A 14011-nucleotide genomic window follows, 5' to 3' on the forward strand; every position below is an offset into this window, starting at 1 on the left:
TTCTGATATGCTGCCAGGACCGAGGATTACAGCTCTGCTGTGTTGCCAAGCTGGGAACCGCTAGCCCCATGCAGCTATTTAAAGTTAAATTAATTCAAGTTGCATAAAATTGAAAATTCTGTTTCTCTGTTGCACAGGCCACATTTCAGGTATTCAACAGCCATACGTGACTGGTGGTTGCCATACTGGACACTGCAGATGACAGACTATTTCCATCATTCCAGAAAGTTCAGTTTCACAGGGCTGCCCTAAGGAGTTGCCAAGTTCAGCTTCTGTGGTTGGGGGCAGAGTGGGCAGGTCACCCTTGTGTAAAATGGAGGTGGTTTTCTGAGGTCCTGGGCAGGCTGATGGCCACAGTGGGAGTGCGAGTATTTGGGAGTTGGACCCGTTATGGTTCCTGTTTTTCTGCCGGGTTGTCACTCTATAGGGTCGAGAAGCTTCTGGAAGTGTGTCCTGGGAAAGTCATGTGGGAGACACCCAGGGGCCCAGGGCGACTGGGCTGAACGCCAGGCCATCGTCACTGGGATGGTGAACACCTCCCACAGGTGGTGCGCAGGTTGGGGAACTGTTTGGGGCCCCACGTGCTGAGAGAATGGAGGATCCTGCAACTGCCCGTGAAGACTTTATTCCCCGCGGGGTGACCCTTTTGGCCCCCTGCAGTTAACCCTCCTCTGGGACGTTGAGTTTCTCCTTCACCCCACAGGCCACCACAGCAAAAAAAACCTCAGGGAAGAAGGTGCGGATGTACACGGCGGCCTTGGGGATGGGGTTGGCCAGGAAGACCTCTTGCTTCTTGCGTCTCACCGTGCGCATCACCTCCTCCGCCACGTCCACGGGGTGCACGCCGTAGGTCAGCCTCCTGAAAAAGACTGAAAAGCCCCCAGGCGGGGGCAGGGCTTACAGCCTCGGGAGGAGGGGTGTGGCCAGAGCCCCGCCCCCCCCCCTCCCCCGAGGTGGGGACGGGTGTGCGCTTATGGAGTCCCAGTCTCGGGACCAACCCTGCCGTCTGCTGGCCGTGCGCCCTGGGGAGGCACTTTACCCGCTGTGCCTCAGCTTCCGCATCTGTAAAGTAGGCGCAGTTTCCTGCCCCGTCAACATCCCAGGATGGTTATGAGCCGTCGGAGGAGATGAGAAAGAGCTTAGAAGATAGGAAGGTGCCGGATGTATGAAGGGGCTGTTGTTTACAATTGTTGCGAAGCTGTGTTTGTCCAGAGCCTCCTGGAACCTCTTACCTACTTCTTGATTCATCTTGATTCCCTAATGTCGATAGAGCCTCGGGCAGGGGGTAGCTGCTCTATGTAGAGCATTCTAGAATACTGATCATAGGTGCCTTTACAGACCACTCAGGATTCTAGGAGCTGGAACTTTCAGTCTTACCTATGAGTCTACAAGTTAGGTATCACCATCAGCCCTCATTCTCCAAAGGGGAAACGGAGGCAGAGAGATGAAGGGAGTTGCTTAATATGTGACTGAGGCGAACTTCACATGCAGGCAGTCAGGGCCAGACTCTGAGTTTCTCTGTGCTGCCTTCTAGGGCAAGGGGAACAGGAAGTTCTCGAAGACCAAATCCTGGCTATTCCACATGGGAAACAGGCCCAGAGGTGGGCAGTCCCAGTGGCCAAGGTCACAGAGCCTGTGACTGACAGAGCCCAACCTGGCTTCGGTCTGCTGATTGCAGGTTAGGATTCCATCTACCTGGTGCCTCAGGACCTACGTTTTGGGGTCCCTCCCCACTGTTAGCTGGGTGCAGGGGCCCCACCGTCCCCAGTCTCATGCTTCAGGAGCGCCCCCCTGGACCCGCCCCCCCCCCCCATCCCAGAGCCCTCCGCGGCCCCTGTCCCTCTGGCTTCGCTCTGAAAGCTCACATTTCCAGATGGAGGCCTCCCAGTTTCCTTGGCCTGGCTGAACGTGGTCGGAGCGGATGAAAGCGGGGCTCACGGTGCTGACGACAACGTCGTATTCCTCCACCTCGGCCCGCAAGCAGTCGAAGAAGCCGAGCGCCGCGTGCTTGGCGGCGGCGTCTGGAAGAGAAACCAGCGAGGGGTGGGCGTGGGTCCCGCTGTGCTTCCCAGGAGGGGCCTTGGGGACACACATCCCTGCAAACTCCGTTGGGAGAGGCCTCAAGTCACCTGCTCCTCGCTTCACAGATGAGGACAGAGAGCCCTTGTGAAGCAGTGGACAGATGCAGAGATGAGACGGAATCCAACTTAGCCACTTGCCCGCTGTGTGACTTTGGGCAAGTGACTCATTTTTACCTGATGAGGCTCAGTTTTCTTATCTTTAAAATGGGCATAATACACAGGGAACTATATTCAATATCCTGCGATAAACCATAATGGAAAAGTATATGAAAAAGAGGATGTATATGTGTAACCGAGTCACTTTTCGGTACAGCAGAAACTAACACAACGTTGTAAATCAACTATACTTCAGTAAAATTAAAAACCGATAAAATGGGCTAAATAAATAAATAAATAAATAAAGTGGGGATAATATCACCCTATCCAAGTGAGAAAATGTATATAAAACATTTCAGCCGGGAAGGCTGGTTCCCTGAGAGTGATTTCTCCAAGGTCCTGAGGCCATCAGGGTTAAGAATGTAGGAGCTAGGACTTCCCTGGTGGCGCAGTGGTTAAGAATCTGCCTGCCGATTCAGGGGACACGGGTTCGAGCCCTGGTCCGGGAAGATCCCACGTGCCTCAGAACAACTAAGCCCGTGTGCCACAACTACTGAGCCTGCGCTCTAGAGCCCACGAGCCGCAACTACCGAAGCCCGCGCAGTGAGAAGCCCACGCATCACAACCAGGAGTAGCCCCCGCTCTCCGCAACTAGAGAAAGCCTGTGGGCAGCAACGAAGACCCAACGCAACCAAAAATAAATAAATTAATTTTTAAAAAAAAGAAAGGTTCCAAGGAAACCAGTGCATTGGGTTCCATGTTGGTTGGAGGCCAAAGGGCCAGTTGTGTTGCCTGCACCACATTGTATCATGTCGCTGCTGTCTGTGTCCCCAGCACCTGGTTCTAGGCATTCGATTGCTGTTTGTTGAATGAATGAAGGCAGCGAGCAAGTGGAAAGTAATCCACCTGCTGAAAATGACATGTATGTTTGTGAGTAGGAGGAATAGTGGTGAGGTTCTAGATGGGCTGGGGCAGAGACGGAATGAGGTACGTGGCAAAGACTGCCCTGTGCGGACCCAGCTCTATTCTTCTCCCCATCCTGGGCCCACAGGCGGACTGCAATTCCCAGCATCCCTTGCAGCAAGGGGGTAAGCATGTGACTGGCTTCTCGACGACAGGATGTGAGCAGGGCTGTATGGGCACGACGCCCTCTTCTTGCCAGCAGGAACCCACGTGGGGTGGGAACTAGCTTTGACCACGTGGAAAATGATGGCAAACCTGTGACTTGGCACGACTCTGGGCCCCCGAGTGACCGTGAGGAACAGTGATGCCCGCTGAGCTGTCCATTTAGACAGTTATATGGAGGAGGAATAAAGGTCTTTACGGCACCGTCGGCTTAACCTAACTAATGCAAACGAGAAAAGGAAAGTAAAACACTATTAGGGGGATATGATGGGCTGAATTGTATCCCGCCCCCAAATTCAGATGTTGAAGTCCTAACCCCAGTATCTCAGATTGTGGCTGTATTTTGAGATAAGGGCCTTTAGAAGGTAATTAAGGTAAAATGAGGCTGTTAGGGTGGTGCCCTAATCCAGTCGGACGGGTGTCCTTATAAGGAGAGCAGGAGCCGGCAGGGGTGCCCACACACACAGACCATGTGAAGACCCGGGGAGCAGGCCGTCAGCAAGCCAAGGAGAGAGGCCTCGGGAAACGTCAAGCCTGCCCACACTTTGATCTTGGCCTTCCGGCCCGCAGAGCTGTGAGAAAATACATTTCTGTTGTTTAAGCCACCTGGTCTTTTTTTTTTTTTTTTTTTTTAATATTTATTTATTTATTTGGTTGCACCAGGTCTTAGTTGTGGCAGGTGGGCTCCTTAGTTGCGGCTCACGACCCCTTAGTTGTGGCACGTGAACCCTTAGTTGTGTCACGCATGTGGGATCTAGTTCCCTGACCAGGGATTGAACCCGGGCCCCCCGCATTGGGAGCGGGGAGTCTTAACCACGGTGCCACCAGGGAAGTCCCTGCGGTATTTTGTTGTGGTGGCCCCAGAAGACTACATCAGGCCACCCCACCCACCCTTTCTTCGTTCCTCTCTCCCTCTCACCTTTCTACCCACCAGACACTTACTTACCCAGCTCCGGTTTCGTGCATGGTACTTTGGGCCATAAGGAAACGTATGAGACATGTTCCGCCACCCTCCCACATCCTACCTCACGGGAGGTGGGAATGTCTCCAGAATTCTCCCAGTTGGGTCCCAGGAGCATACACCGAGAAGTCCCTCTCCTCCTTGGACTTTTTAGAGGAGTGTCACCTTTGGAATTCTCTCTCTCGCCTCCCCTGGAATTGTGTCCCTTTCCTTTTCTCCTTCCTCCTTCCTCAGAACCTCTCCATCTCTCTCCCCTTTTGGAATGTGCACCCCTCCTTTCTTTCCCAGTTGTAATCGTTCCTGTCTCTCCAGGGACATCTTTACAGAGAAGGGGGCATCTGAGCTGGGGCTGTGCACCCATGTCAGGAGCGTGACCTTGATCTGGCATTGATCGTGTCCAGCCAGGACATGTCCTGACCGCCTGTGAGATGTGAGCTTCTGGGGGCCGAGGGGAGGACTTATCTTTATCTCCCATAGTCACCTGTGTGCTGTAGATGGTCAAAAATAGGAGCTGAAGGGATGAAAGAAAAGCCAACAGATGCTTTCATCTCTGGACCCTCTTCCTCTTCCCCAGTGTAACCCCATGCCTAGTCCTAGACACACATCTCTTGTCTTATAAGACACATAACATAGGACGAAACATGTTTGTCTTAGCAACTTACAGGCTGTACGGAACGGGATTCCAAGCTTCCCTTGGATGTTATTCACTAACACAATTTGTCCGGTCCTCCGGGAGATCATGTTGGGGAGCAGGGCTGGGAAGCACAGGACAAAGAACCAGGGTTACAGATCTGAGGCTGAGTCAGGCAACATCAGGCAGAGCGCTTCCCCTCATCACGGAGGGCTCCTCTACCTCCCTGACAGTTAGGTTACAGTGGGACACAGATGGAATGGACCCTGGTTACCACTTATCCAGTGTTTCCTAAGAGTGGGCTGGGCTCGACTGGGGAATTGCTGGGTTATTTTATTTTATTTTATTATTTAATTTTTTTGGCCTCGCTGCACGTGGCATGCAGGATCTTAGTTCCCTGACCAGGGATCGAACCCAGGACCCCTTCAGTGGAAGTGCAGAGTCCTAACCGCTGGACCCCCAGGGGAGTCCCTGGATGATTTTAAATGACCCATCCATGTGCATGGAGTGACACTGATTTCAATAGTGAGAAAGGTAATCCCTTTTCAATTGTCCTATTGCTTCCAGTAGGAAAGTTGGTTCCAATGGGTCTTTAATACTTCTCTTGCATGTGCTAATCTTTTTTTAAAAAAGAGAGGAAAGACCTCAGCCCTTTGTCTTGGGAGAACTTACTACTTTGTTCTGATTTGAGGTTTTCTTGTATTGATGGAGAGGGAAAGGGGTTTTTAATTTATGGTAAAGATTTCCTCCTGAATTGAATTAATTTACCAATGAGGAAATTTAGAAAAAGATATGGAGTAAGAATAGCACAGATTGAATAGGGAGATGGCAAAAAATATCAGAAGACTTAAGATTGCATTCCTCACCGTGGCGCCAGGGAACCTGAGCTCTCAGAGGTTGAGTGAAGGACACACCTTGGCTGGCCTGCTTGGTGTGTCCACAGCGACTGGGCTGGAGGAAACTGTGATCTCTGGGGCATCGTCTTAGAAGCTCTGGGGAGTCATCTTTATGCTCCCAGCGCTTCTTTCCCTTCAGCTGTCACAGCTCTCAGAATCCCATTATCATGGAGATTCTGGCCGTAGAGAAGGCAGCTCTAAGATCATGCTTTCTCAGCCTTTGCCAAACACACTACTCCCTCCATGTAGACATTCTCCATGCTTATATTCTCCCTTTTGTGCTTCTGCTTCGATAAACTTTATTTGGGGTGGGGGGAGGGCTTCAACTCTTGGTTCTCTTCCATGTCATCTCTAGCAACACCCCTAACCCCAGCTTCAGATCTGCATTTGAACTTGATCCTTAGAAATCTCCACACAGGAACCACCATTTTACCTTTAAAAGGGAGACGTCCTCCTGCCTTCCTGTTTCTGCAAAGGGATTGACAGTATTCTGGGTCTCTTGCAGATAAACTGTTTTTTGACCTTGGACCAACTGTCCTGATTAGGAGCAGATCAACCACGAGGTGGATATAGTAAAAGATTTGCAGGGGATGAAGACCATGGTCCAGAGATGTGGAATGGGATTGGAGGGGAGCCATGGATATGAGTAAGAAAAGAGGAGAAAAGGGCAGGGCTTGGGGAGGGGGCTTAATGGAGAGGCAGGTTGGAATATACCAGTCAGAGACTTTCACAATCCCTTTTGTTTCATCAACATTTACAGTCAGATGCTGAAAGCTTTCACCAAATAAGCAGGGATTTTTCTGAAAGAGGGGCTGGAGGCTCCATCCAGAATTGGGTGACTGTCTGGAAATATAACAGAGCCCTTTCTAGCAGCCAGTGGGAAGGTCAAACTCACGAGACCTTTGGTCAGTGTGATGGGTCCAAAGTAATTGGCATCCATGATCTTTTTGTCGAGTTCCAGAGAAATGTTATGGGCAGGCCCCTTCACCTTCATGCTGGCATTGTTGATGAGGATGTCCACGCAGCCATAGCAATCCAGGACTTCTTTGGCCACATCCTGGACACAGCTGATGTCCGAGAGATCCAAGAGGACCAGCTTTGGGGTGAATGTCTGCTGGACCAATGAGAGAGTCAAGGCACATGTGGCTACATCCCCGCAGACCTTGGGACCCTTCAATCTAAGAGTCACCCCTTTTGAAACTCAGAGCTCATGGAATGACTACAAACAAATGATGAGGAAGAAGCAGAGAGGACTCTGGGAGGAAGGAAATTGATGGAGAAAATGCATCCTTGGGGACCAGAGCAACAACAACATTCCCAACACGCAAACATGCAGTCATAAGTCTGAACTTCTGGTCAAGGGGCCCGACCTGAGAAATCCAAGTGGAGGCCATGCATTGATTCTGCTGGTGATGTCATTTCTTATAACACTTCTGAGCTCCTTTTTGGAAATTGCTTTCAGACTGGCTTCCAAGCCTCAAGAGAATCTGCCCAGTACTTTGTAGCCACATTTAATTTTTGGCCAAAATCACACACTCAACACAATTTTTTTGGAGCACGATCTATGTGCCAGGCATTTGTGTTCAGCCCTAAACATTTGATACCATCAAGATTCTCATGGGTTAGAAGGGATACAGATGGAAAAATTGATGTTACCATATGGTAAATGCAATGCCGGTGTTTGACAAACACTAGCCCTGAGATACGGCCTTAAAAAAAGGTTCCCTGGTCAAATTTGCTTAGGAAATACAGACTATTATATGTTCTTCTTGGAGATAATACAATGCACGTTTGCATAGCAAGGGCTCTGAAAAGTCCTGCGGTAAAGAAATTAGTCAGACAAGCTTGGCCTAACTCAGTATTTCCCACACAACTGACTTCAGAGCCTCGTTTTTACTACTTAATAACCAATACCTAATAAGATCCCAAGAAACGTACCTGGGAGTATGTTGTATTATCCTGGTTGCTCCATCTCCTCAAGTACCAGGGTTAGTTCTGAAGGATTTTTGGCTATTTCCAAAATCAAATTCAACGTCAAGGGAAAAGATTAACAAAAAAAAAAATCCTGAAGCGAACTCTCTGAAGGCAATGTCTTTTTCTTTTTTTCAAATAAATTTACTTATTTATTTATTTTTGGCTGCGTTGGGTCTTCATTGCTGCGCACAGGCTTTCTCTAGTTACGGCAAGCAGAGGCTACTCTTTGTTGTGGTGCGTGGGCTTCTCATTGCGGTGGCTTCTCTTGTTGCGGAGCACCGGCTCTAGGCGTGTGGGCTTCAGTAGTTGTGGCACGCGGGCTCAGTAGTTGTGGCACACGGGATTCGTTGCTCCGCGGCATGTGGGATCTTCCCAGACCAGGGTTCGAACCCGTGTCCCCTGCGTCGGCAGGTGGATTCTTAACCACTGCGCCACCAGGGAAACCCCTGAAAGCAATTTCTTAAACAATGCTCCAGAAATGCTTTGAAGACCCCAGCTGCATTGAAATGTGTTCATCTCCTGTGTAACTTCACGGAAGGGGACTTCACTTCCCTGATTTCTTTGAAGGAAATTTTTTTTTTTTTTGGCTTGCGGGATCTTAGTTCCCTGACCAGGGATTGAACCTGGGCCATGGCAGTGAAAGCGCCAAGTCCTAACCACCGGACTGCCAGGGAACTCCCTCTTTGAAGGAAATATTTTTTGAAGTATTATTTAAAAAATCAGCCATGAGTGTTTATAAACAGAGCCCATATCTGTGACATACCATACTTTCTGGATCCTCTTTGAGTCTGACTTAAGTAGAATGGGGGGTGGGGAGGATCAGAGGCTAGAGGCACGATGACGGGTCAAAATGAGCCAACCCCCATGTGGGCAGACTTACCTGTGTCAAGATTACACTTCCCCAGGACTTCCCTGGTGGCGCAGTGGTTAAGAATCCGCCTGCCAGTGCAGGGGACACGGGTTCAATCCCTGATCCAGGAAGATCCCACATGCCTCGGAGCAACTAAGCCCCTGCGCCACAACTACTGAGCCCACGCGCCACAACTACTGAAGCCCGCGTGCCTAGAGCCCGTGCTCCGCAACCAGAGAAGCCACTGCAATGAGAAGCCCGTGCACCACAACAAAGAGTAGCCCCCGCTCCCCGCAACTAGAGAAAGCCCGTGCAGAAACAAAGACCCAATGCAGCCAAAAATAAACAAAATTAAAATTTTAAAAGTACATTTAAAAAAATTACATTTCCCCAAAGCAAAATTTCACCCAAATTTCACCGAAAGAGCTGCCCTGTAACAAGCAACGAAGGCTAAGGGTGTCCAGGGGTTGCCCGTGGCGGCTGCCGGAAGGCCGTACCTTGCTGGGGTCAGCCGCACTGATCAGGGCACCGTGTAGACTCTGAAGCCTCTCCCAGCTCTTTCCACACAGCACCAGCCTGGCCCCGCCGGTATGGAACACCCGAGCACACTCTGAGGGGAAGAAGGAAGGAGGACAGGACACACTGTGGGTGAAACCACTGATGGGGAGCCCCTCTTTCTTACAGATTCAAGGATTCAAAGAATTCAAAAGCCTTAGAGCCGTGAGTTCCTTTAGAGGTCATTGCATTCAGCTGCCTGTGGAATTTCTTCTTGTTTCCAGCCTCAGCATGGTTGCCTCCTGTGAAGGGCATCTCACAGGGGTGTGAAATAACCCCTCCTCCGTTGGGTAGTTCTGATTATTAGGACATTCTTTCTTAAACTGGACAGAAAGATGACTCCATCAAGCAAGGCCCCCAGAAGCACAGCTCTAAACATATCTCAATCTGAAGATATTGGAGACAGCTGCCATGTTTTTTCAGACCAAATGTCACTAGTTTCCTCCACATTTTCTCTGTGGGTCGATACTCCAGCCAGGGTTCTTTTTATTAAGAAAGGAAACCTGCCTGCTGTCTAGTAAGTTTTACTCTGGACGAATTTCTGACTCACCCAGTGTCCCAGTGTTCTTTTTTTTTTCTTTTTTTGGCCATACCGCGCAGCATGCAAGATCTTAGTTCCCCAACCAGGGATCGAACCTGTGCCCCCTACAGTGGAAGTGCGGAGTCTTAACCGCTGGCCTGCCGGGGAAGTCCCTCACCCAGTGTTCTTAACTGGGAAGTAGTTGGTAGATACAAGTATTCTTATGTGGCAATAACAATGATATTTAAGAACAATAAAAGCTAACAGATTTTGACAGTTTACTTGCTTGAGTAGCTATTGAAAGGGATTTACGTATATTAGCTCATTTAATTCTCACAGTCACCCCATGCAGCAGTTTCTTAGGTTGCGTTCCCTAAAAGCAGAATCTAAGACAGGGATTCAGGTGGCCAGGATTAATTCAGGGAGTGCTCTTCAGAGAAAATCTGTCAGGGATTAAGGGCATGGCGTAGGTGAAGGGGAAGGATGTGGTCTCAGGTAAAGTCTAGCTTTGGCTGGACCCAAGGAAGGCTCTGGACTGTAAACCCAGCTGCAAGGCTGTCCCACCTGGATGCAAGGGGACTGTCTTTTGTACACGTGTGTCAACCAGTCACTGATGGTGTGCTGCCTCCCTCCGGGGGTGGGTACAAAGGGTGTCCACTGGCAGAGGGCAAGTCTATGAGCCATGGCCACCAGCACTCATAGGACCTGGGGATGGATGAACTGGCCAGGTACAGGAGTCTAGGAGGGGCACCAACAACACCTGCTACAGGGGAGTAGCTATTACTGTCCCATTTTTACACCAAGCACTGGTGACCCGGGCTGCCTGGGGATGCCAAAGGGTAGTTGGGCAGCACTGGGTGCCCACTAGAGGCTGGAAATCCTGTGTGCCATGGCTCTAAGTGATCTTATGTTTGTGTGATTTTCTCCTGCAAGTCTCAACAGCTGGAGCTGGTGGAGAGAAGGGGGCCAGCTAGACAGGACAGTTGGCAGGGGTTTGATAAGTGGGCATTGTGGGCAGGGGAATTGTGGTACTGGAGAGGGAACAATTGCTGTGCTGGACCATTCAGTCTAAGCCAGATGGGAGCAGGAGTGAAGGCAGGAGGGGCTGATAGAGAAGGAAAGGAGAAGGCTCTAGGGAGGGGAGGTCTCAGTGAGGTCTAGAAACAGATGTGGTCGGGGGAAGCTGCGGTCAGTTCTGCTGACAAAGGGAAACTTGAATCAAGAAATAACTGTGTGGGGCTTCCCTGGTGGTGCAGACACAGTGGGTCCAAGGTGACCCCATCCCTGACTTGGCCGAATTGTGTGGGTTTGGGGTGAGGGTTAGCAGTCCTGATCTCTATCTGTCTGGTTTCCCTAGGAGACAGCTTGGAACTGGGCTCCTTGATGCTGTCCAGAGCTACCCACTGAGTTCAGTCAGGTTCTGTGGGACTGGGCATGTACTGTGGGCTGTGTGTAGCCTACATCATCCGCTTGGTGCCCCTCACTTTTTTCTTGCCTTGGACCTGAGAAACGGAGCACTTTGAACCCAGAATCGCTGTGGTCAGCAGCATGTTCTGGCTAAGCGTTTATTTAAGGTCACCCATGCCCAGCTTCTCAAGTTACTTCTAAATACTCGGACTTTATTTTCTTCTGCTTTGCATTTCTTTCTAGGGTGAGTCCGTAAGAGACAGTGAAAAAGGGCAGTGACATTAGTCATGACAGAGACTAGACCGTATTCCTCTGAAAATGCCGTTGTGCTCCTGAGATATATTTCCTGGGCACCTGATTTGTACAATGTTTGCTTATAATAGAATGAGACTTTTAAAAATAAATAAACAAGACTACTAAACCAAATACACATCTCTCAGCAATAGATAGAAGTCCTGTCCAGTAAGACAGAAAATCAGGACAGTTGTAGAACAGCCTTCTCAACCAACAGGGTCGAATCGACATTTGCAATTCACTTCATTCATGAGCAGCAGAATGCACATGCCTTTCACACACCCGTGGATCATTCACCAAGAGAGTCCGTGCCCTGGACCAACGAGAAATACCCAGATACGCCACTAACGGTAGTGTATTTCTGTGAGGAGCCATGGGACCCAGAAACCAGCGCCTTAGGGACCATCCAAAAGGAAGGAGCAATCGAGGTGCCAGGGAATGAAGGCGATGAAGGGGGTCTCGGGTTGGCAGCTGTCCTGATGCTAGACGGGCGTGTTCTGCTTGAAGAACGGTCTTCCCCAAAGACTGACTCTGCATGTCCCTGGGTGGGTGTCTCTGCTCCCTTTCCCCGGGGCACCCACTACTCCCTGTTGTCTTGTGTCTGGTCTGGCTGGCAAACGTGTGTGCCTGGTTTGTCCCTGTGGAAGATGGAATTTGTGTCCCTTGTGAGTATTGAGTCTAGTGATGTTGGATATCCTTCTTGGGAACTGCTTCTGGGACCCACACAGGGGCCACCTAAGAACCTAGTTTTACTGCCTTACTCTTTCTCTTTCATCTCAAGTGGTGAACCCAGGTCGATCACCCACTGAAATGGAACCCATTCTTGAAGGATGCAGATGGGCTGCTGTTGGGATGCCCAGGGGAAGGAGAATCCGAGAGAATTCCCGGATGGGAGGTTACAAATGTTCTCGTAATGGTAGCACCATGGGAGTGGGTGCCCAGCCCACCAGCGGGCCTCTTTGGAAGGGGCAGTGCTCATTTCAGGATGTAGAGGACTCAACAGATACTGATTGAGTGACCTAATGAGTGTTTGGCTGGTGGGTTCGACATTTGATGAAAAATAACAAAAACAACAGCAAAAATGATACCCAAACTATGTGACACATGGGGCTGCACTACCATTGTTAGGGATGAGAGAGGATCTTAAAAACCTAAGGGCATTTACTGTCTCTTATGTCATACATGCCACCAGCAGAAGGGCCCTCTGAGACCATCTAATTCAGGAGTTGCAAACGTAAATGCCTTCAAGGCCAGGAGGTGATGTGGTTGAGAGAATCAGGCCGAGTGTGAGACAATAGGGATTAGTGGGGTGTGTGGCACACTGGTGTTTGCACGTTCTGCATAATTATCACCATCGCTAACACTTGAGGGGTGCCCACTCTAGTTCCAGGCACTGTTCTAAGTGCTTTCCATCTATTACTTCGTTTATTCATCACAACAGCATTATGAGGCAGAAAGTATTAGTATCCTTGCTTTCAGATGAGAAACCCAAGGCTGAGCAGTGCATCACCAGCTGGTTAGTGGTGGAGCCAAGACTTCAACCCCACCCCCAAGTTTGGCCTCTTCACCAGTTCACTGCCCCAGCTGAGGGCTTTGCATTTCAAAATTTCTAGAAACCCCCCTGGAGGCAAAACAAATCATGTCTGCAGACCGATGTTGGCCCTTAGACTGTGAGTTTGCAACCCCAGATACTCCAGTCCCCTCATTTCTCAGGCGAGAAAGCTGCAGCCTCCAAGAAAGAAGATGCTTGCTGGTTCATGACAGCTGCTGGGAGAGAACACAGCCTCGATCCACCCCCGTCCGGCCCAGCGGGCTCACCCACACGCCACCCTGTTGCCTCTCATCCTCCAGGGCAGGAGTGGGCACGAGAGGGGGCAGAGCTCGCTTACCCTTGCCCAGTCCTGAGATGGCATCGGTGATGACCACCACCTTGTTCTGCGCGGCTGACTTGGACCACAGCCTGGACGCCTCCTGGTAGATGAAAAGGAGGCCGCTGATTCCCAGGAGCAGCAAGGGCAGCAGGAGCACAGCTGGGACCCCCATCTCCTGCTGGGGGAAACCGGGAGGAAGGAATCCGCTTCGCACAGAGGCTCTGATCGGGACACGGGGCAGGGGGAGGCCTGAGGCTGCCGGCTGCGCTCACGCCCCAGGCCCGGGGCCCGCTGTCCAGGGAGCCGGGCTCTGTGCCGACTCCCAGAGGGCTGCTTCCTGGAACACCTGACCGGCACGCTAATCCCCAGACGGTCAAGGAAGAGAAAATTACTCACGGTGTCTCCAGCAGCAAATGGGATCCGGCCTGCCCTCCCACAGGTTAATTACAAATTTAATTAAAATGGGTCTGCACGTTTGGAAGGGAAGCCATGTGTTGAGGCCACCTGCTTGGGCCCCAGTGGCTATTTATAGGTCTCTGTGCACTAAAGGGCTTTCGGGGTAAATATAGTGTCTCTTCTGATATTCAGGGACACATGCTGGCCGGGTCTGATTTCAGAGTTCCTGCCAGGCCTTCTAAAGCTCTCCCGGCTGCCTCACCGTTAGAGACTGCTCTGCAGTTTGGGGCTGGGCGTTAGGGATTGGGACCTGGGATTTCAGCACGAACACCCTTGCCTTCTCTTCCTATAACC

At 50.6% G+C, this 14011-nt stretch overlaps 1 protein-coding gene across 3 annotated transcripts; it reads right to left on the reverse strand.

Moving 5' to 3' along the window:
* Positions 1-609: 609 nt before the first annotated feature.
* DHRS7C (dehydrogenase/reductase 7C) lies at positions 610-13804 on the reverse strand. Of its 3 annotated transcripts, none has more exons than XM_082441454.1 (7): positions 13658-13804; positions 13280-13436; positions 9112-9224; positions 6691-6901; positions 4926-5018; positions 1866-2021; positions 610-869 (listed from the first exon to the last, which is right to left on the reverse strand). In XM_082441454.1, exons 2-7 carry the CDS (start codon positions 13431-13433, stop codon positions 661-663), a joined length of 936 nt encoding a protein of 311 aa, XP_082297580.1. In that variant the 5' UTR covers positions 13434-13436; positions 13658-13804; the 3' UTR covers positions 610-660. The 3 variants fall into 3 exon arrangements, with proteins under 3 accessions (XP_082297580.1, XP_082297578.1, XP_082297579.1); XM_082441452.1 differs by having other exon boundaries at positions 6691-6904; XM_082441453.1 differs by having other exon boundaries at positions 6691-6904; positions 13280-13439; positions 13658-13789.
* Between the last annotated feature and the right edge of the window lie 207 nt (positions 13805-14011).

This window comes from Balaenoptera physalus (genome assembly GCF_965194825.1).
Source record: "Balaenoptera physalus genome assembly, chromosome: 20".
NCBI lineage: Eukaryota > Metazoa > Chordata > Mammalia > Artiodactyla > Balaenopteridae > Balaenoptera > Balaenoptera physalus.